This window comes from Myotis davidii, unplaced genomic scaffold (genome assembly GCF_000327345.1).
Source record: "Myotis davidii unplaced genomic scaffold, ASM32734v1 scaffold395, whole genome shotgun sequence".
In the NCBI taxonomy this organism is placed as follows: domain Eukaryota; kingdom Metazoa; phylum Chordata; class Mammalia; order Chiroptera; family Vespertilionidae; genus Myotis; species Myotis davidii.
In genome coordinates, this window is record NW_006287904.1 from 4,747,712 (window position 1) to 4,771,372 (window position 23,661).

Genomic DNA, 23,661 nt, shown 5'->3' on the forward strand with positions numbered 1-23,661 from the left:
TCCCACAGGGGGAACTGTGCTCAGCCACAAGCCAGGCTGATGGCTGCCAGCACAGCAGTGGTGGCAGGAGCCTCTCCCGCCTCCTCAGCAGCGCTAAAAATGTCCAACTGCAGCTTAGGTCTGCTCCCTGCTGGTAAGTGGACATCCCCCGAGGGCTGCCGGCTGCCAGAGGGATGTCTGACTGCCAGCTTGGGCATGATCCCCCAGGGAGCGGGCCTAAGCCAGCAGGTGGACATCTTCCGAGGGGTCCCAGACTGCGAGAGGGCACAGGCCGGGCGGAGGGGACCCCCCCCCAAGTGCACAAATTTTTGTGCACTGGGCCTCTAGTACTTCAATAAAGTCAAACCAAAAAAATAGATCTCGGCGGCTACTGTGGTCATGTGTAGTTGGACCTTGGTCAAGTGAAAGTGAAAAGTGGCCAGGCACCCTTTCCTCTTTTTTGCTAGAAACAGGAAATGCAAGCTGCCTGTTATATAGAAGTAAAAGTGAGAGTCCTTTTCTCTTTCCTCTTTATACCCAAAACTGGGAATCAGGGAACTAAGATTTCCCCTCTGAAATCAACTAGCAAATTTGATGTGCACAGGCTGAGATAGGTGGGACTGAACCCAGACACCGTCTAGAAATAACATGACTGAGAGTGTGGGTACCCGTTGCTCTTCCAAAGCAAATGAACAAGCAGGGGCAGTGCTCCAAGTTCTGCCCACTGGGAGGTTTTCCCCTCACCGCTGTCCTTCAGGGATGTCCAGCAAGAAGCTGCAGTGCCTCTCCAGTGGACCATCTTTGGGCGGTGTCTGCAGATCACGCAGAACCATCTATAAACCAGACACGAGTTTTTCTCCTCCTCATTCAACTGGACATAGGGAATTCCTCGTGAGGTCATAGGTGTGTGGCTGGGAGTAAGAAGGCAGTGTAGCAAGAGTAGGGGCCGTGGGCATTTGGGTCACTTCCTCACGTAACTTACTTGTGCTTTCAGGGCCTGCTTGGTCCTGTCTCATGTAAAGCGTGTCCCAAAATACCATGCAAGAAGTAATTTTGATAGAAAACACAGATTTTATAATTAAAAATTGTAAATTTTTATTGATTCATAAAGTATACAGTATAGGGTTATGTATGGAATAGCATATTGGGTAAATGGCCTCCACGGCTTTGCTGGCACATATACACTCTTTTGTTGAAATTTTCCATGACCATTTTGCATAAATGTGAAACCAAACAGTGACACGTTGTGGATGCACTTGCTTCTCAACAATCACTCGTGGATTTTCTGAACCCCAAATGTGACAATTTTTATTGGATTAACAAAGCCATCAAGATGAAAATGAGCCTCATCGAAATTCAGCCACATTTATGCGAAAACGGTCATGGAAAATTTCAACAGAGTGCGTATGTGCCAGCAAAGCCGTGGAGGCCATTTACCTGGTATGCTATTCCATGCATAACCTAATACTATATGCTTTATGAATCAATAAAAAATTTACAATTTTTAATTATAAACCTGTGTTTTCTATCAAAATTACTTCTTGCGTGAATTTTGGGACACCCTTTATAACACCTCCATTCGGTGATGGCTTGGTGGGTCATACAGAGGTGGAAGAGCTGCTTCTCTTGGCAACGAAGGGGTTCTATACCCCCAGCTTCCTTGGAACTTCCCATATGTCCCCATCCCAATTTTCAGGATCTCTTTTCCCCAGTCAATGCCCTCACTTTAACAGAAGATACCCTGCAAGGCTGTGGATTTGCTTTGCATTCTGATTTGGCCACTGCAGGTTGAGAGGTGGTTTGGTTTTCAGAAATCTCAGTCTGCGGGCCACAGGAGATAGATTTCTTTAAGGACAGATCTAGAAGTTTTCAGGTCACTCATGCAAAACTTGAGCTGACAATCTGAAGCCCTGAGCTAACCTTCTTCTTTGCTCACTTTCTCTAGGACAACGGAGAGCCACCAGCCAATGTCATTACACACCTTAGATTGACTTAAGCATCTTAAAGTGTCGAATACATGGATGGTCACCCAGAACCTTGCCTTTGTAGGTATTTGATTAAGAGCACACATTGGCAATATTTTCCCTATCTCTATTGCCCATCACAACAAGATGACAAACTTTTTTATCACCCACAGAAGTTTCATCATGCCCCGTTGTATTCAAACCCTCTCTCCACCCTCAACCCAGGCAACCACGGATCTGACTTCTGTCACTGCAGATTAGTTTGCATTTTTTACAAGGTTCTGTAAATGCAGTCACCCAGTGTATCCTCTTTCTCACTTCCTTCACTCAGCATCATTTTGAAATTCATCTATGTTATGGCACGTGTTAATAGTCGGTTCCTTTTTACTGCTAAGAGTATGCCACTGTATGGGTATTCCACAGTTTATGTACCCATTCACCTGATGATGGACACCTGGACTGCTTCAAGTATTTGTGCTATTATAGATATAGCTGCTATGAATAGCAGAAATAGCTGCTATTATGAACAAAATTTTGTATGGACATTAATTTTATTTCCTTTTTAAAAAATATGTCTTTATTGATATGAGAGAGAGGAAGGGAGAGGGACACAGAGAGAGAAACATCAATCAGCTGCCTCCTGCACACCCACTACTGGGGACTGAACCCCCAACCCAGGCATGTGCCCTGACCAGGAATTGAACCAGTGACCTCTTGGTTCATGGGTTGACATGCAACCACTGAGCCACACCGGCTGGAGCTGGTTTTTGTATTCTTGAGTAAATACATAGGAGTGGGATGGCTGGATCACATAGGTGTGTGTTTAAATTTTGAAGACTCGGTCAAATTGTTTTCCAGAATGGTTATATCATCTCTTCAAGTTAAAGCTGTCACCAAATAGCCCTTCATTGATCAAGTGGGTCAAAATCTTTGTGTGAAATCAGTGTTGAAATGAAATCTTGAAATACTAGTCTGACACATATAATGAGGACTGAACCTCCTCTAGGCATTTCTAAGAGTGGTAAGAAGACAGATGGAGGGGGACATTCCACCCCAGCCTAAGGGGTCAGATACTGTTTAACGCCTCAACCCCAACCCTACACCCAATCTTGGAAAACAGCTTGAACCAAGCCATCCCCAAGAAACCTGAGTCCTCGGAGTCAGGCAAGCTGAGCTGAATCCCACTCGGCCACATCACAACAAGATGCAGAATTTGATCCTAGATTGGATCTTGACTGGAGGGAAAAAGCTATGATAAAGAACATGATTGAATCAACTGACTGAGCGGGAATACCCATGAGTAGATTAGACACCAGTGTTAACATTCACACGGAATTTACTGATGTTGATAACTGCACTTTCTTGCTATTTGACTGTGGCCCAGTGACTTACCTCTGGGCAGCTCTGCTGGCTCATCCATAAAGTTCAAATATGGGTAGTGCCCTCCTTACTGAAGTGTTGCTATGAGGTCTAATCAAATCAGAGGTTGGCAGAGAGATGGAGGCTCCCGAAAGCCATGCTTGTCTGTGCAGATCCTCCTGCTAGACAGGCAAAGATCCCAACAGCCTTGGGCTTTTGAAGTTATGGAATCAGGGCCTCCAGAGGGGCTTCTGGGACCTCTGTTCACTCCTTCCCAGCCTGAACCCACTTCAGAGGGCACCTAGGGATACAATTTAGGAGAAGCTCTCTAGCTCCCACTCCAAGGTCCAGATGTCTTACCTGCTACAGATTCCGCCAATGAACGAACGGACTACTTGGCCAGAGGGGGAAGTTCGGAGTATTATACTAACAATAAAGACTTCTGCAGGAAACAAATGAAAAAGCAAGGCCATTTGGGTGACTCTTTGAGGAGGCGGAGAATCTAGATCAGCGGTTCTCAACCTGTGGGTCGCGACCCCTTTGGGGGTCGAACGACCCTTTCACAGGGGTCGCCTAAGACCATCGGAAAACACATATACAATTACATATTGTTTTTGTGATTCATCACTATGCTTTAATTATGTTCAATTTGTAACAATGAAATTGGGGATCACCACAACATGAGGAACTGTATTAAAGGGTCACGGCATTAGGAAGGTTGAGAACCACTGCTCTAGATCATGACTTCATGCAAAGAGGAACTTGGGAAGGAAACACAAGAAATTAATCAAAGTGGTTTGAAGGAGGACAGGAGAGTAAGGTTTTGCACCATCTACTTTTTGTTTGTTTTTAGCTTTTAAACTATCGATTTGAAAAGAATTTCAAACAGAGAAAGATGGCAGGACTAAGAACAGCACATACAGAACTCACACTGTTGACACTGTCACTGACTGTTGCTAACATTTTGCCCCACAGCATTTTCCTGTGTGCTTGCAGGCATATTCTCTCTCTCTCTCTCTCTCTCTCTTCTCTCTCCCTCTCTCTCTCTCTCTCTCTCTCTCTCTCTCTCTCTCTCTCTCTTTCTGAATTACTTAAAAATAAATTGCATAGCCCATGGCTCTTCATCCCTAAATATTTCAGTGTGTACTTCCTGAGAATAGGGATGACACATTACATAACCACAGTGCAGTTATCAATGTCAGTAAATTCTGTGTTGACATTAACATTTGTGTCTAATCTACTTCTGGGTATTTGGCTCAGTCAGTTTATCCCATGATGTTCTTTATAACAAGTTTTCCCCTCCAAGCAAGATCCAACCTAGGGTCATATCCTGCATCTGGCTGTCATGTCTCCTTACCTCCTTTAATCTGGAATCATTTCTCAGCCTTCCTCACAGGGACATTTTTGAGGAATAGAGCTCCCCTCTTTCTTTTTCTTTTTACATTAATTTCTGAGAAGAAGGAAGAGGGAGAGAGAGTTAGAAACATCGATGATGAGACAGAATCATCTATCCTCTGGCTACTCCACACCCCGCACTGGGGACTGTGCCTGCAACCGGGCATGTGCCCTGATCGGGAATTGAACAGTGACCTCTGGTTCATAGGTTGGCGCTCAACCACCGAGCAACACCAGCCAGGCAAGCTCCCCCCTTTCTTAATAGAGCATTCCACATGTTGAGTTTGATGAGTTGTCATCTTTGGATCTGGGTTATGCCTTCCTGGCTAGAATAGTGATATTGTGTCCTTCTCAGGACATCACATCTGGAGGCACGTGATGTCCACCTGCACCCTCATTGAGGATGTTAATTTTGATCATTTTGTCAAGATGTTGTCCAATTTCTCTGCTATCTAATTACTATTGTTTAATAAGTAGCCTGTGTGGTGACACTTTAAGATCATGAAAATATCCTGCTTGTCAGTAAAATTCCTCACCTTAGACTTAGTGTCCATTGATGGCTCTTGCTTGAACCAACCTTCACTATGATGGCTGCACAGTGATTTTCCAACTCCAGCTCTGCCTCCACTTTGACCTGCTGGCCTCCAGTCCTCTCCTGTGTACAGAGCCCTCCTCTCTAACCTGTCTATTGTCTCACTTGCTTTCTTACTTACTATCAATCTGGAGTTGTTTCTCAATATGTATCTTTGATTTTGATCAATGATTCACATTGACTCCTGTGACTGTATTACTGATGCAATAAGAATAATGTGCAGTGACCTGCAGTGACCTTCATAGGGTCGCAAATTTCTGTAACTCTTGAAGCTAATGCTATTTCATGTCCTCCTGTAGATCTAACTCTGCCTTAGACTCTGACATTAATAGAAGGGCCCACCCTCTCCAGCCTAACACTCAAATAGGTCACACTGACTTCAAAATCCAGATTACACTGGCCCTCGCAAATACATACCCCCCATGACAGGACCTTAGCACTGGTCTTCCTGACCCTCATCTCCCAAAGCCTATTCAGTGCATGATGAGGACTTGACATAGTCTCATGTGTTATCATCAACAAGGCTGCAGTATTATTCTTCCTTTCCATCCCTTCATGGTATCCTTGGCCTACACAGCTACCCAAGGCTGCCCCTTATCACTGCCATGGTTGCATATGTTCCCTGTGAATGTACTGCTCACTGAAGCCAGGATGCTCTCCCCAAGGGCTCCCAATGCCACAAGACCTTTGATGTGAATAGGCCTATGCCTGGTCTCATGTCCATGGGGCTGAGGCTCAAACAGAGCCATCCATATTGCTGGACTTGGTCCCATTAGATCATGAGACCGTGGAGACCTCCAGTCAGAAGTTCATGTATTAATAGCAATTCATTCCTGCCAAGGACTCCACTCTGATGCTGATGCCAAAGACCTCTGGCGTTGTTCTCTGCCCTGGAGCCTACTTTCCCACAGACGGGTCCAGACCTTAACAGTGGTAACCAGGTCGCTGTCCACACTGTGCTATACCCAGAACTGGACTTCTCCTTTTGCATGTTGAGTCCACATGAGGCTGGAACTCAGCCTCACCTCTGTGCAGCCTGACCAATGTTTTAGAACTTTCTGTTTTAAAATGTATATACTGACTCTGGAAAGGAAGAAGTAAAACCATCTCACTATGATGATGGCATGATTTTACAGAAAAGCCTAGATTTATAAAAACAAAACAAACAAACAAAAAAACTAAAAAAAACCCACACTATTAAAGCTAGTAAAAGATGAAGAATATAAGATCAATATATAACAATCAGTTGTATCTTTATACTCTATTAATGAACAATCTGAAAATAAAAGTAAGGAAACAATTTCATTTACAACAGCATAAAATTAAATACTCAGGAATACATTTAAGCAAGAATGCATGGAATCTGTATATCAAAAACCACGAAACACCATGGGAAAAAGTTAAAGAATACCTAAGTAAATGCAGTGTTCATGGATTGAAAAACTCAATATTGCTAAGATAGCAATACTCCCCAAATTGATCTACAGGTTCAATGCAATCCCTATTAAAATTTATTTTCCATTTATTGATAGTGTCCTTTGACCCACAATAGTTTTATAGTTTTAGTGCTGAACAATTGGGCCCTTAATCCATTTTGAGTTAATTTTTGTATCTCACATGAAGTAGGAGTCCAAATTTATTCTTTTGTATCTGGTTGTCTCTGCAACATTTGCTAAAAAGGCTAATATTCTCCCACGGAGTAGTCATGGCACCCTTGTTGAAACCACTTGCAATCACACTCCATTTATCTGTTTACAATCTTAAACAGAAGAATACAGTTGGAGGCCGCATATTTCCTGATTTCAAAACTTACTACAAAGTTACAGTCATCAAAACAGTGGAATGCTGGCCCAAGACAATAATGGAATATAATTAAGAGTTCAGAGCTAAAACTGAAAAACTTTGGGCAGGAAACAGGTACAAATCTTTGTGTCTTTGGATTAGACAGTGGTTTTTTAACTATGACACCAAAGCCACAAGAAACGAAAACAACTTATAAATGTACCTTTATCAAAGTTAAAAACTTTTGTGTGTGAAAGGACACCAGCAAATAATTAAAAAGGAAACCACAGGATGGATAAAGTTATTTGCATATCACATATCTGATAGGAGATGGGTGTCCAGAATCTATATATATAAAAGCCTAATATACAACGTGTTCCCTTGGGAGTTTGACTACCCGTGAATTTGATCACTCACTATGACGTGTGCTGACCAACAGAGGGCGACATGGAATGAAGGGAGGCCCCGGCCAGCAGCCAGCAGCCGCTAGGGACCCTACCTGTGCACAAATTTTGTGCGCTGGGCTTCTAGTATATAAATAACGCTTTTAAGAATAAAAAGCCAAATAACCCAAATTTTAGAAAGGCAAATGCTCTGAATAGATACTTCCCCCAAAAAATACCCAATAAAGTAAATTTCCAAATGACATGGAAAGATACTCAACATTGTTATTCATTAAGAAAATGTAAACATAAATCATAATGAGTCATCATTTCATACCCTATAAATTTTTTAAAGGAAGGAAACTAACATGCATTGGTAAAGATGTGGAGAAATTGAAACACTCATACAACATTGGTAGGAAAGTAAAATGGTGCAGCTTTGTGAAAAACAGTTTGGCAATTCCTCAAAGAGTTAAACATAAAGCTACTATACAATCCGGAAAGTTCACAACCCAAGAGAATTAAAAATATATGTCCAAATAAAATGTGTACATGAATGTTCAGAGCACCATTATTCATAATAGCCAAAAAGTCAAACAACCCAACTGTCCATCAACTGATAAATGGATAAATGACATGTGGTTTAACCATACAATGGGATTATACAGCCATTACTTAATCAGTTATTTAACCTTAAAAAGGAAGTACTGACATGCCACAACATGGATGAATCTTCAAAATGTGCTAAGTGAAAGAAGCCAGACACAAGAGATCACATATTGTATGATTCCATTTACATGAAATGTCCAGAATTGACAAAACCATGGAGACAGAAAGTAAATTAGTGGTTGCCAGGGGATGGAGAGAGGTGGGGAGTGGGATTGATTACTAACAAGCATGGCATTTCTTTCGTGGGGGGTGGTGATGGAGATGTTCTGAAATTGGATAGTAATGGTGATTGTACATTGTGAATATTCTAAAAACCTCTGAATTCCACAATTTAAAATCATAAATTTTTGCCTGGTCAGTGTTGCTCAGTGGTTGAGCATTAACCTATGAACCAGGAGGTCATGGTTCCATTACCGGTCAGGGCACCTGCCTGGGTTACAGGCTCGTTCCCCAGTAGGGGGCCTGCAGGAGGCAGCCAACAATGATTCTTTCATCACTTGTTTCTATATTCCCCTCTCTCTCACTTCCTCTCTGAAATCAATAAAAATACATTTAAAATAAATAAATAAAATAGTGAATTTTACGTTACATGAATTTTATCTTAATTTCAAATAATCATAATTACTTATAACCGGTACATTAATCAAATACAATTTTTGATAAAATAAAAATACAACTTAAAAAATACATTATCCTTTAATATCCCTTCTAACTCCAAAATTACCTGAACCTACCCTTGATAGATTCCAGTAGGAAGCCTGGTGGTAGGAGGAGGAGGGATTAGTGAAGACTCCATCTCCCACCTTCCTCCAACCTACTTTTGGTTTCTCATGAGAAGCACCATTTCTGCCTGAGGCACATGGAAAGAGGTGTAGCTACAGGTGAGTTCCTTTTAAACTTACGTTCTCCTGTAATTTTAACAGGAATTCTTAGACTTTGGTGGCCAGCAGAACCACCTGATGAGCTCATAAATGTGCAGATTCCTGAGCCCTCCCTCCAGAGGCTGGTTCCATGGGTCGGTGCATGGTGCTTGGAGTAGAACTGTCATATATAACACTTTTCTTTTCCTTATGCTAAAGAAAGTAGAGGGGATTAATTTGTTATAAGTTTTTATGTAAGGTGTGGTTGTTATTGGTAGTTAGATAATTTAGAACTGTGTTTCTCAATCCAAAATATCTTGCGGACCAGAAAGATAAGTTTACTAGGGTTGAGGAGGCCAAGGAGATGGGGAGGGAGAGCAATGACAGGCAAAGGGGAACCAACTAGAATGTAACTCAGAGTGGTTTAGGGTCTGGCAACATTCTCCTTCATATTCCGAAGGCCTTCCGGGCCCAGACTGAGTACCTCTCTCAATTTTTGAGTAAATGAATGAATAACCAAGAGAAAAGTGGAGCGGTTTTTGTAGATGCCCAATATCCCCTTTATTTTTAATTTGCTGAGAGTTTATGTCATGAATGGGTATTGAGTTGTGTCAGATGCTTTTCTGCATTTATCAAAAAGGACTATGTAGTTTTGTCGTTATTCTGGTTAATATGGTGAATTATATAGATTATTTTTTAAAAGAACAATTCTTTTTTAAATCGATCATTATTGATTTCAGAGAGGAAGGGAGAGGCAGCGAGAGATAGAAAAATCAATAATGAGAGAGAATCATTGATTGGCTCCTTCCTGCATGCCCCACAGTGGCGATTGAGTCCACAACCCGGGCATGTGCCCTGACCTTCAGAATTGAACAGTGACCTCCTGGTTCATAGGTCAACACTCAACCCTGAGCCATGGCAGTCGGGCAGATTAATTTTTCAAATATTGAACCAATCTTATATTTCTTGGATAAAGACCACCTGGTCATGGTGCATTGTCCCTTTTAAATATATTGTTGGGTTTGATTTGCTAATATTAGGTCAAGGGTTTTGCTTCTATGTTCAAGAGGAAGTTTGGTTTGTCATTTTGGGTGGGGGCGGGTGTTGCAATATTTTTGTCTGGTTTTGGTATCAGTATTGTGCTGGCCTCATAAAATGGTTTGGGAAGTATTCCATCTTATATTTCAGATAGTTTTTATAAGATGCATATCATTTCTTCCATAAAGTTTCACAGAATTCACTAGAAAAGTCATCTAGAGTTTTCTTTGTGGGAAAATTTTTTTATATAGTTAACTAAATTTCTATAATAAGTGCAGGACATTTCAATTTGCCATATCATTTCATGTCTGTTTTAGTAAGTTGAATTTTTTAAAGTTTTTTCCCATTTCATTTAAGTTGTTGAATTTAAGATAAAAGTAATATATTTCTTTGTTATTCATTTAAAGTCTGTAAGATCTGTAGCAATCACCATTCTTTCATACCTGCTGTTGACAGTTTCCGTTCTCTGTTTTCACTCAATCTAGCTAGAGTTTTATTGCCTTACAAATATTTTTCAAACAACCAGATTTTGTTTTGTACATTTTCTCTCTTTTACTTTCTATTTCTTTATTTCTTTCTTTATCTTTATTATTTCCTTCCTTCTACTTACTTTTTGTTTAATTTGTTCTCTTTCCAGTTTCTGGGCCACTGATTTTAGATCATTGATTTTTAACCCTTTCCTTTTTCTAATTAAAGCATTTAAAGCTATAAAATTTTCTCTAAGCACTGCTTTAGTTATATCTCATGAATTTTGATATGTGCTATTTCCATTATTATTATTCAGTTCAAAATATTTTACAATTTGCCTTGTGATTTGTTCTTTGACTCCTAGAGTCTTTAGAAGTATGTTGTACTTCCAAGTTACCAAGGTTTTTCTAGGTATCTTATTATTATTTGTTTCAGATATTCTCAGTGTCTAGATGGAGCCCTCAGGCACCCCAGAGTCCACCACCCCTTATGATTACGATTCGCAGAGCCTTTTGTGTGAGACTCAGACCTTCACCTTTGCGACCTTCAATACCACCATCCTGTACTGCCTGGTATTCTTCCTCAGCCTGGTGGGCAACAGTCTGGTGTTGTGGGTCCTGGTGAAGTACGAGAGCCTGGAGTCCCTCACCAATGTCTTCATCCTCAACCTGTGCCTCTCAGACCTGGTGTTCTCCTTCCTGTTGCCTCTGTGGGCCTTGGTGTACCACTGGGGCTGGGTGCTGGGAGACTTCTTCTGCAAGCTCTCCAACATGATCTTCTCCATCAGCCTCTCCAGCAGCATCTTCTTCCTGACCATCATGACCATCCATCGCTACCTGTCTGTGGTGAGCCCCCTCTCGTCCCTGAAAGTCTACACCCTCCAGTGCCGCGTGCTGATGACCATAGCTGTGTGGGTCGTCAGCATCCTGTCCTCCATCCCTGATGCCATCTTCCACAAAGTGTTTGATCCTCCGGAATATTCATCAGAACCTTCGAAATGTGATTATTCAGAACTCAAGTGGTACCTGGCCTCGGTCTACCAGCACGTTGTCTTCTTCCTGCTCTCCATGACGATTATCCTGTTCTGCTACGTGGAGATTCTCAGGACTCTGTGCCGCTCGCGGTCCAAACGGCACCACCGGACAGTCAGGCTCATCCTCACCATCGTGCTGGCACACTTCATCAGCTGGGCTCCCTACAACCTCATCCTGTTCCTGCAAACACTGTTGAAACTTAAGATCATTCAGAGCTGCAAGGCCTACTGGCAGCTGGATTATGCCTTGCTCATCTGCCGTGATTTCGCCTTCTCCCACTGCTGCTTCAACCCAGTGCTCTATGTCTTTGTTGGGGTCAAGTTCCGCAGACACCTCAAAAGTCTGCTCCGGCACTCCGGGCTCTGCCGGTCACAGGCGCCCAGCCTTTCCCCAGTACCTCACTCCCCAGGCGCTTTCCACTCGGAGGGCGCCTCCTTCTATTGAAAGGGAGTTTGGCGCTGCAGGTTGAGATGGACAGAAGAGATGGAGGGGGAGCAGAGAGAAGTGGTACAAGAAAGAGCATTGCAGAAGGCACAACACTGGGGACGCTACGGCTGCAGGGGTGGGAGGTGAAAGAAATACGTTATAACAGGAGGTCCTACTGCAGAAAAGGGGCTCCCTGCCTGGAAATTTTATGTTGCCATCAAGAAAAACACTTCTTGGATTCTGAGTTTGTTATTCATTCCTTCATTTATTCATTCATTTAGACATGGGTTTGTTATTATTACTTAGTTCAGAAGGTTCTAAAACATAAAAGGATTCCCAGAAAGGAGCCTCCTTCAAGACTTGAGGAGGGGCTAAAACTCATGTGTGATCATTGTGCAAATGTAGGCTGCTGGCAAGGCAGTCTCTCCCATTCCTGACTGTACGGTTGTCCCAACTAATCTTAGAGAGCATTCCTCAGTGACGACTGGATGAGGACAAAAGTACCCACATCCTCAAATAAGCATAGTCAGACGAAATCTGGATTCTAAAAACCTACAACTGGACTGGAGATGTGTTCTGTATCATAATTCCAATTTCTAGCATATGTAGTCCATAGATCTTTTATTGAAAAAAAATAATGAATGCAATAAGTGCTGCCGTCTGCATGAAGCAAGTACTTGGAGGATATAAAGATGGACAAGGTACCAATGCCCAGCTCTGAAGGCCCAGGCTTGCATCCATCTTGGTGAAGGCAGCCAAGGGGAAGATTCCTCCAATATCTCATTCTCTCCCGGTAGCTACTGAGCTGACACTTCAGATTCATCATGTTCCACCTGGAATGTTCTCCTGCTTGGTTGACGGCACCAGCTTCCCCCCAGTTGCTCACCCTCCAAACCGGAGTGATCTTCAAGCCATGCATTTCCTTTCCCCCCACTCCCATGGCCAAGTTCTATTGACTCTGCCTTCCCAGTGCCTCTCAGAGTTGTTCTCGCCATTGCATGCTCATGGATTCATCCCCAATGGCCTCACTTCCTCCGCATCTTCCTGCTGCTCATCTCTTTCCCCACCAGCATCCACTGCATAAAGCATTTTCCCCTTCAGTTCCAGCTATAATTTCAATACTCTAGTTGCCATTGGGTGGCCAGCCTTGGAGGACATTGACCTTGCTGGGGAAGAGTGAAGGTCTAATTTTAAGAATTGGTCAGTAACACCTGCTGGAGAAGGTTGAGTGGTGCACCAGTGAAGGGACTAGCTAACCAATAGGTGGACCATCACCCACCATCTGTGGAAGAAATAGCCCACCACCTAAGGAAGGAGATGATGAGATGGTTTGGGGGTCTGAGCTAAGCCTGTGGGCTTCTATCAGGACAATTTGGCACCCCCTTAAACTGGGATTACTTAACTTTTGTCCAGCTTTTATTTCGATGGCAGGCTGAGGCCAGGGAGCAGAAAAACAGAGGATTCCAGATTACACACCCACTTGGCCAAACCAAAGCTCCATGGGTTTTGAGCCCATTCTTCTTAGAAGGCAGGCTTAAGGGGTCTTGTATCACCAGAGAGCATGGCCTTTGAGAGGCTTGATCCACTGTCTCCTTACCCCATCCCATTCCATCCAATCCCAAGATGCATATCTAAGTATTTCTTTCAACACATACAGCCATAGCCCTAGGAGCAGTTCATGAAATACAATCATGTCCATCTCTACATTTCTAGTGATGTTTTGGCACTCCCAATAGACTAGCTCTGAAAGTGATCTTTAACCAAGAGTCTTCTCCTAATCCAGTTCCTTGGGACTGCAAGGAAAGCGGCATAGAGACAGAAAGGTAAAAACTGGAAGGTAGAGGGACACCCTATCAAAAAGGGAGTGTGGGTGAGGCCAGGGACTGTACTCTACATTCTCTGACCACACCCTTCATCAGCTACAACCTCCTGCTTTCTTCTCCTTCCACCCACTAAAACCACTGTTGAACCTCAACCGGGCTCTTGTGAGCCTATCCCTCCCCTAATAGTGGAAATATGATACCCTGGTCACAGGGCTGCAGAACTGCCACACCAGAAACATATAAAATCCCCAGCGGTACCCAAGGAAGATCTTCTTCACAGCATTTCCACCCCCACACTCCCTCAAACAAAATCAAGAGGAGAGGAACCTTGCTGATCTCCAAATAAGAACGTACCTCCAAGCCCAGGGCAGCCCCAGACATCAGATAACCCCAGCCAGAGTGGAACTTCCTCAACAGCACAATCTGTGTTGCAAAACTAGAACCTGCCTTGTTCCCCCACAATATTTGTGTTTGGTTGAGTAAGTGGATAAGGAGACTCTCTTTTTGTTTTGTTTTTTTTGTTTGTTTGTTTTTTTCTACTTCCATTTCCTCTTCTGACATTTGCTTTTATTACATCCACCTTCCAGTCAACTTCATAGGCTTCCCATGGGTTCTGCTCCAGAGCCCACCCGCCCAGGCATCACCTGGTTTGTGGAATTCCTATGGCTTTCATTTGTGAAAGCTGCCTCTGGTGGGACAAAGAAACCCACAAGCATGGAAAGCCCAGTAGAAAAGACCCCCAAAGTAAACTGGCTGAGAAGTCTCTTGGGATTTGAGCCCTGGACTCAAACCCCAAATCCAAGCTCTTTACTTACTCACTGTGACCTTGGATCCCTCAGGGCCTCAGTGTCCTCATTTGTAAAACTGTATGTCAACAACACAAAGACAGATTCTACGCACACCGTGGAGGTGCACGTGAGGTTATGTGTGTAAAGTACTTGCTTTGTAAATCATTCAACCCAGACTTATTATGAGTTACGATTGTAATCATCTAATAAAAACAGAATCATTGTATCATATGCACAAATAAATCTCTACCCAAGATCATTACATAAGATTCCTAAAAGTTCTCTGCTTATGGGGGGAACTGGGTGAGGATTTGGGGTGAAGGGAGGGACACAGAAGAAGGGTTGGAGATAAAGTGTGAAACAAGTCCTGGGTGACTCAGGATGGTGGGAAATTGGCTCCATTTAGGCCTTAGGCAAAAAATTGTCTGGGGCCAAGTCTGTCTTGAGTGTTCCCTGGCTCAGTTTTTTGTCCCTGTCTCTTCTCTGGCCTAACACCCACGTCTCTGTCTCCAAGTCCAGGGCTTTTTCGTATCTCTTAATCCAACTGTGTCTGAACACAGACCAACCAGAAGGAATGATACTGCTTTCTGCTCGGAATTTTTTTTTTCTCACGAAGTCTTTGGAACTCAAGTGTATTCTGCACTTACAACACATGTACAGTAACTCAAACTAGCCACATTTCAAACTCTCAAAAGCCACACATGGATGGGTTGCTTTCCCGAAACCATGGTCTGTGTGTCCTCAGAGACTGAAAGGTTAACCTACAGCCAGATGCAAGGGAGAACCAGTAGGCGTTGTCAACCTCGGCTCTGCGGAGCATGCCGGGAGTTGTAGTCTGAGCCCATCTGCCGCTGGGGTCCGATGGGCGTTAGAGGCCTCGGGCTTGTGGTGCATGCCGGGAGTTGTAGTCCGCACCCGCTTGTGGCGGGCTCTGCGTATCATGGCCGTCTCCGCCGCGCACCCGCAGTCTTCCGCTCGGCCCCAGAAAGTTTCGGTTCTGCCCAGCGGTGGACCCACTAGCGCGTAAGTGCCACCGGGGGGCCGGCCGGACCCTGGGGGCGCCCAGGCTGCTCGCGGCCCCGGAGCGGAAAACTTCAAGGCACCTGTTGCCCTTTCCGTTCCCACCCCTCCTGAGTGTCCCGCAGACCCCGAGCCCTTGCCCAGCGGGCCTGGGAAGTGTCCACAGCGGGTGAAACTGGCGCGGGAGCCCAGGCTACCCCTGGTGGCCAGTGAGAAAGACCCCCCCAACGCCAGCTCCAAGACCTCCAACGGCCGAGGGGCGCAGAGGAACCCCCCGGTGGGGGGTCTCAAAACAAGCCTGGGGTGTTTTAGGCGCAGCGGGGAGAGGTCCCCAGCCTTCTGCTCGCATGGTCCAAGGCACTGACCTGAAGAAGCCAGTTCCTGGCTCAGCTGGGCCAGGACTGCCCCCAGACCCTTCACTTTGCGCTGCTCCACGGATGCTCTGATCTCTCCCCCTCCTCCCGTAAGAGGTTGGTTTGTTCATCCCGAGACATCCATCCTCAGATCACGGCCCTTGGCCCTCTACCCACTGCCCCTGGTGCCCAGGCACAGGCTCTCAGGTTGGCCCCCGGCCCTCCTTGCTGAAACACCTGTGGGTTTGTGCATGGGCTCCGGTGTGGCTGCTCCGCACTTGGGCAGAACCTCGGCTGGGGGACGTAGAGGGGGTGCTGAATGTTGTTGTTATAAGAAATCATGTGTGGTTGACACATTCACCACGTGGCTCCCTGTTCGTGCATCTTCTGATGCCTTTTGTCACTCTTCACAGTTGCCATTGGCTGCCCTCCCCAGGGGAAAAATAAAAAAATTAGAGCACGTAGTGAAACCGCCGGCGTTGGTCACAGCCTCTCTGCCCCTCTGCGCCCGCGTCTGACCGCAGCCGCTTCCTTTTCCGACAGAAAAATGGGTCAGGGGCTCCGAGGGCAGAGGATCAGGCCTTAATCTGCGCACTGCCCGCCTGCCGCCGCCGCCCGGGGCCTTTCGGTCTCGGTCGCAAGCTTAACTTCCCTGCCATCTGCCTCGTGCGGATGCTGGGGGCGCAGCCGGGGGAGCGCTGCCGGCCGAGGTTTCCTGCTTTTGGGGGCTCCCACCTGAAGTGCGCCCAGATGGAATGGGCCGCCTTCATCCCCCTTCGCTGACAAGAACTGCTTAGAAACGATTGAATGCCCTGTGCCGGTTGTGGGCCGTTACTGTCTTGACCCCGGAAAGCAGAGTTCATTGTCTCCGTGCTGGGCTGTGTGGCCTTCTTTGATTAAATGATTCCTGTTTTAGGAACCGGGTTTTCTGCTTCGGTTCGTTTTTTAATTGTTTGCAGGATTTGGTTAGGAAAATAGTTCAACGCACAGACTCTTGGAAAGACTTGTCTGGTGAACGCAGACCCACCTGCTCGATTCTAGGACCAGTATTTGACGTCGGTGATTTTTGTGCGTTGGAGTCAGTCCTCCAGCGGCTCCTTGGATGGTCTTTGCTCCTGTGGCTGGTTTCAGGGCACCGGTGTGGGCACCGGAGCCACGGTGTTAGCCTGGTCCTTTGGGGGCAGGGTTGGCACCCACAGATGTTTGTGATGAGAGGAACCATTTAGAGCAGATATCGGGGAGGAAAAATTATCCTCTGCCCTTCAAGGTTCTTCTGATGGGACTAATAGTCAAATTGACACGAGGCAGATTAGCAGGAGAAAAACAAATTAAGGGTTAATCACACATATCCAAGGGAGAGACCCAGGGAGAACTGTGTAACGCACCAAAATGGTGGAAGCCGACACCTTCAGTACCACCGGCAGCTAAAGACAAAAGCAGATGTTGGGGGTGGAGGGTCCTTTCTGGGAGGGTCCAGGGTGAGGCTGTTAATGCAGATTTAAGCTCCTGCCTTCTCCAGTGCAGGCAAAAGCAGGCCTGGTCCCCTGAGGGGGAAACACCCTTACAAATGGAGATTGCCCTTACAAATGTAAATGGCCTTTTACAAAGGGTAGCTTCAAGGTATTTTGGGCTTCTGGCACCTCTGCTGTTTCTTAAAATTAACTGGCCTGACGTGATCTGTATCCCAAAGAGGCCCACGTGGAGCGGTTAACTGCTTAACCTTCGACCGCCAGGCTGGAGCAGCTGGTGACGTTGACCTGTGTTGGTCACCGAGGCCGTGGGCTGCTGCCACCAGAACGCACAGCCGCCCTCTACTCCTGGCGGTCCTCCTCTTCCCCCTCGGCTGATGGGTTTTCTGGTGAATCCAAGGACAACTTGGGTGAGTCAAGACCAGAATGCCTTTAAAACTGGAGGCAGAGGAAGGGTGTTGTCTAGCTGTGGTCTCCTGGTGAAAATCACTGCTAGGAACTCACAGTTCGGTGCCTCATTCACTGGAGCAGCCCCAGTCGGCAGAGCAGGTAAGGCTCATGAACTGGTGTCAAAGCTAGGCAGAAGCCGCCTGTGAGCAGAGATGGGTGGACACTAACTGGGCAGAAGCCGCCTGTGAGCAGAGATGAGTGGACACTAACAGGGCAGAAGCCGCCTGTGAGCAGAGATGAGTGGACACTAACTAGGCAGAAGCCGCCTGTGAGCAGAGATGGGTGGACACTAACTGGGCAGAAGCCGCCTGTGAGCAGAGATGAGTGGAGTTTGGCCTTGTCAACATCTGCTCACCTAGTGGCTGAATGTCTTTGTCTTGCTCAAAAGATAAACAGTGTTCTCTATTTGTAATCTCAGTGTCAGGTTTGTTTTGTTTTTAAGCTCTTGATTGGCATAAGAGCCTTTGTTTGAGGAACTAAATACACGAGAGCATGGCTGTTGAAATGTTTCCACGGCTCTCTGTTTATCTCCTTGCTGTTTTTAGATGTGTCACTGTGCTGTCCCCATATTAAGAGGTTCACCCTCAGAGCACGTGGGCTCCATGGCTTTTAGAAGATGAAGATGGCAGAGATGTGCCGAGTTGTGCAGGAGGCATGCTCCCCTCTTCCTCACATTGAAGCCACTCAGCGTGGTGGTTGTAGTGACCACCAGTGGTCCTTCCTGTTCATGCAGTTCTGGGTGGCATTAGAAAGACACCAAGCGGCTGTTTATAGCTGGGCCAGATCCTGTTTTCAGGGACCAGGGTGTGTACGTCAGTGTGGTTCTGAGGACTGACTTAAGGAGAACCTGAGGTCTGGTTACAGCACTGTGGCCCTGTGGCTGGTTCAGGGACCCAGGGGCAGGTTTGACCAAACCATGGGAGGATGTAGGTAGTGCACCTTCAGCCTGAGGCAGAAAACTCTTGGGGACAAACTTGCAATTAAAAAAAAAAGCCACAACGGAAGCAGAAAAAGCATTCTAAGCAAGTCACTAGTATGCAGAGGGGTAGGGCAAGAGAGCCCCTGTAAGAGGTCCAGGATGGATGGACAACTGAACCAGAGGTGGTGTCCTAAATTTAACACAGAGCTGGAAGGAATTTCCTCAAGCTGAACCTGCAGCCTTGGTCAGGGAGGTGCAGCTCTTAGCAGGAGCCTCAGCCAAAGTTAGCCACTGAGAGTATCTGTTCTTCTCTTTCCCCAACTCATGAAGGAAGGTAAAGTCTCACCTCCCCACATTGTACCAAGAAAACAAATTTAAAAACAACCACACACAAGGTAGGAGGAGGTCAAATAGTGTCCCTAAGACAAATAGATTTGCTAAAATTGCCTGAAAATAGTTTGGTGAGCAAAACATACCATGGTTCTCACCCAATCGTGGTGTGATCTTCACATGACTAGTCCGATTCCAAATTCAGAGAGCATCCAGATTGGCAATACTCGGCTACAACTGATAAAAGAGAAGACCGTTTCCTTGCCCATTGCCACAACTCCCACAGTACTTGTTCTTGCTTGCCCCTCTTATGTGCCAGCATAGCCCCACCCCATACCCCACCTCCGTAACCACATTGCTGCTCTTGTCACCCAAGGGGCACAACATAACTCAGATCCATCAATACTTCTCATGCCCACCCCTGTAGTGTTCCTGTTGATGGTTCCAGATCTAAACTTCCAGGAGTGGAGGAAGCAGAGGGCCTTGGGGAAGGCTGGGTGAATGGGGAGGTGGTGGTAGTGGCCGTGGTTATTATTGTCCTGGGTGAGGGAAAGGAGGCTTCTGGGTAAGGCTGCCTCTGGGTCAGAGCTGTGGTACACACTCTCCTGTAGACACACTTAATCCATCCAATCCCTAAATTACATAATTCCATTCATTCTCAGAGTAATAACTATTATTGCCACAATAATGATGATATAATGTCTACATTTACAACTTGACTTTTGAAATGCATTATTTTAGTCAACATAAAAGTATTTTTATGTTCAATAAAGGCAAATTGAAAAATCAGAGAAATATTTTTTGGGGGGCAGATTTACCTATGTTACTCACCATTGCAGGATAATTATCATTATTTACATGTTGCTGCATTTCTAGTACATTTCTACGCCTAAAGTTTAATTTGGTTTGTGGAGCAAGAGTCAGTGGTTTGTTTTGTTTTCATTCATTCATTCATTCAACGTGTAATTTATTGAGGGCCCACCAGCATAGTCAGAATTGTGCTATGTGCCTGGGAAATGATGACTAAATAATGAATAGCGATGGAGCTTACAGACAAGTGGGAAAGACAGATTAAACAAGAAAGTGCTGGACGGGTACTGCAGGCGAGTCCCCATGCAGTGGGGGCTTAGAATCGCGAGCAAAGTAGAGTTTGCCAATGGTTTCACCTGTTTTCAGCACAGTGCTTCTCAGGTCTCAAGTATCTCTTATTCTATAAGCTTGTGCAGGAGGCGTGGTCATGCTATCTGCTTCTCCTCCCTGGAGCATGAGTTCCTTAAAGGTCCGGGACTCCACCAGCCTGTTCACAGCTGTAGCCCCATCTCCTGGACCAGGCCTGCCTCTTAGAAGTGGTGCCCAGCAAACCCTGTTGGCTGGCAGGAGGTTTGTTAGCACATATGGGTCACCTGCTGTCTTCCTCAAGGCCATGTTTAGTGGTACAGCACATCCTGCCAGAGATTCGGTCCCGAATTCAACATTGGCCGGCCTGGCCCCCAGGGTACAATTTGGGGGCACTGCTGTGTTCCCACCTGCTTGGGGTTTGTGCTGTTAGGGGTAGGTGCGCCCGCTTGTTCTCGCTTGTTTGTGCAGCTGTCCCGGAAACTGCCCACATTTTCACACGCGCATGCCATTGTGGCCTCCCGGTTGCTTTCCCTGGCTTTCGATGGCACTGCAGCCCCAAATACCAGTACTGATGGATAGTGCTGATGGGTAGCCCTTCCTGGGAGCAGCTGCCCACCTTCCTGGGGGGGAAAAAAAGACACCTTCTCCCAGGCCCAGAAGCACACCCCCCATCCACAGCTTCCTCTTCACCCTGCTCTCCTGGGTCAGTGGGCAGGAATTGCGGCCAGATTTGTGTGTCTTCCAAGACAAGTGACCAAGAAACCTGAAATTGTTGGTGGGGGGTGGGCAAGAGAAGGTTCAAGAAGGGATGACAAAGTCTGAAGTCTTCATTCCCTTTAAGAAAAGGAGAAGATTGCAAGCCAGAAGGTGTGCTTGGGAAAGATGACCCAGGCATACAGTGGCTCAACATTTTAATTATAGTCGAAGGGGTGGGGTTGCCTCAGGAGCCTTTGCTCACGTGTGCTGAAATGTCTGCTCCGAGCTGGCCTCTGACAAACAGCTGAGCACTCGCCCAGGCACCTTGAAGCTGGTGAGGGCAGCCTGACTGCCGACAGCCGATTCAGCACCGAGCCAGCAGCGCCGTGGGCCTTCCCAGCCGCAGGTACCTGCCTAGGGCCCCCCTTTCCATAGGCGGCTGAGCCAGGCCAAGGCAGTGGGCTCTTCCAGAAAGGCTTGCTGCTTTGGCTGATCTGAACGGGTTAACATCCTTTCTTGGTCTGGGTGGAATTTACAACTGGTGTGTTCCACCGTGTTTGAGAGTGGGAGGAGCCCCACCGGACGGTGTCCTCTCAGGGTCAGTTCTTAGTTACTGTGTTGTTATTATCAGTACTGGTTATTGAACAAGTAGGACAGATTTTGAGAGCAAGGCATGGTTGCCTTTCATGCCCCAAACCTCCTCCTCCCCTTCTTTTTTTTTTTTTCCTCCTCGGACCCTTCCGATTCTTCTTTCCTGATGTAGCTACTCACACACCGTATTGCCCCTGCCAGAACCCATTTCTGGGCAACATGAATATTAGTCATTTGCACCATAGAGTAAATAAGTTTATGTGAGTCAGTCTTTGTATCTTGATTTGGGACTAAAGGGCTGTGTCTATTGTTTAAGCATTTAGGGCTTCTGGGCAGGAATAGGAGGAATTTTCAAGGTGGGGGAAGGTCACTTACCTCTAAAATAATTTTTAAAAGTGCATATAGTCCCCTTTCCTCTTTCAGAAGATTGGATGTTTTCAGGCATTCTGGATTAAACATAATTTTCAGTTGTTGGCAAGAGAATCCAATGTCTTCCCAAGTAGTTAGTGTCAGAAGTGAATTGAATTGTGGGACACGCAGTTGTTGTCGGAACTGGTTCCTGCTGTGGGAAAAAGCCACACATTTGGTGTCAGAAGTGGTGTGAGTTAAAAAAAAAAAAAAAGATAAAAAGCTTCATCCCTCAACCAAGGGCCGAAGTTATCTAGAGACACAGGAAGTTGACCGTGGTTTGGAGAGAGACAGTGCCCTTGCCCCTTTCTGTGTCTTTCATTGGCTAATGACCTCAGACTAAGGAAGAGGGAGGGCAAAATGCTAAGTCCATGGAGCCAGCATCCCTATGGTGACCACGTCATGCCTTCCAAGGAAGCTCTGACTTCCCGAAACTGTGTGAGGTGGTGACCCGCAGCCTTGGTGGGAAGTCCACTGCGACCTACAGGCCCAGCAGCCGGTTCTTAGGGCTCACTAGTTGGTGGTGACGCAGGCTGTTTGGAAAAGCAGCTCAGGTTGTTGGCAGCTGGCACAGCTCACCCCGTGACCCGGGAACTTGGCTTCCGCTGAGCACACTGCTGGGTCAGGCAGGGAAGGCCTCCTGGGCTCGGGCCCACACAAGGGCAGCTTCCCCAAAGCGCCAAGAGGTCTTGAAGGAGCAAGTCTCTCTGTCTGTGTTCAGGCTCGTCATGCCCAGGTGCCAGTTTGGTCTGCAGACGTTGTTTCCCTCATGCCAGACTCCAGAGAGGGCTGGTTTCTAGGATATGCAGCTGGTTGTGTGGTTCCTGCATTGTCCTGGCCTGAGCCTGCCAGCTTTACTCCACCTGCTGTTTTCATGCCCTTCCAAGCTCCGCCCTCTCCCAGGTGTGCCAGTCTTGCCTCTACTTTGAATAAACACACAGGCCCAGGAGGCTTCCTTTGAGGACTCTTGGAGTATTAGTCATCTTCCTCCGAGATTAGTCCTCCCAGAAGCTGCCAGGCTCTCTGTGTTGACAGCATTCAAAAAAGAGGGACGTCGGTAGAGAAACAGGCTTCCCGGACCCTCCTCCCTGCCGCCCTTTCCACCTTTGTCTCTCTGAAGACCTGTTCATTTTCAGGCCCCAAGCAGAAGGAACCTTCCCTTCCCCGGGTCCCACCGCAGCTCGTGCTTGTCGGATATTTACAGTCAGGCGACCACCGCCACAGTCGAAATAGAACAGAATTGCCCCCCAAATTTCTGCATGCTCTCATAGTCAAAGCCTCCCTTCACCCCAGCCCCTGGCAACCACTGATCTGGTGTCTCCCCAGTGTTTTGCCTTTGCAAGAGCATGCACGGGGATCGGAAAGCATGTAGCCTTTTCAGTCTGGCTTCGTTCACTCAGCATAAAGCACTTGTTATGTGTATCTGTGGTTCATGCCTTTTCACTGCCGAGTACGCATAACATTTTACCCAGATGTCTGCATGGACCTCTTCTGTCCTCTCCTGATAATCTGGATGTTTTTCTGTCTGTCTCCTCGGTGCCCAGCCACGCCCATCCAGGGCTGGCCTGTGCCTTGCCTGCCTCTGTGTCCCCAGCCCACACATAGTAGGCCCGTGACAGAGCGTGGGGCCAGGGCAGCTGGGCACTGCCTCGCCAGGGGGTCCGAAGTGTCTGCCTGGGGCAGCAGGGCCCCTGCAGAGGTGTGGCCCAGCCTGGGCGCCGGCTCTCTCCAGGCCCTGGCTGCTCG

General features: G+C 46.5%; 2 protein-coding genes across 6 annotated transcripts in view; both read left to right on the forward strand.

The window, feature by feature from the left end:
- The window catches only part of XCR1 (chemokine (C motif) receptor 1), a 49,305-nt gene extending 35,381 nt beyond the window's left edge, over window positions 1-13,924 (forward strand). For 4 of the 5 annotated variants that reach the window (XM_015561279.1, XM_015561278.1, XM_015561281.1 and 1 more), the window contains 2 exons: window positions 1,925-2,024; window positions 10,925-13,924. In XM_015561279.1, coding sequence (XP_015416765.1) covers window positions 10,942-11,967 — 1,026 coding nt within the window. In that variant the 5' untranslated portion in view covers window positions 1,925-2,024; window positions 10,925-10,941 and the 3' untranslated portion in view covers window positions 11,968-13,924. Of the gene's footprint in view, window positions 1-1,924; window positions 2,025-8,866; window positions 9,005-10,924 lie in introns of all 5 variants that reach the window. The other variant, XM_015561282.1, reaches the window with a different exon arrangement.
- A 1,112-nt stretch (window positions 13,925-15,036) lies between these two features.
- Window positions 15,037-23,661, forward strand: part of FYCO1 (FYVE and coiled-coil domain containing 1) — a 59,965-nt gene continuing 51,340 nt past the window's right edge. The window contains exon 1 of the mRNA XM_015561284.1: window positions 15,037-15,583. The gene's annotated coding sequence lies outside the window, so the exon portion shown is untranslated. The remainder of the gene's footprint in view (window positions 15,584-23,661) is intronic.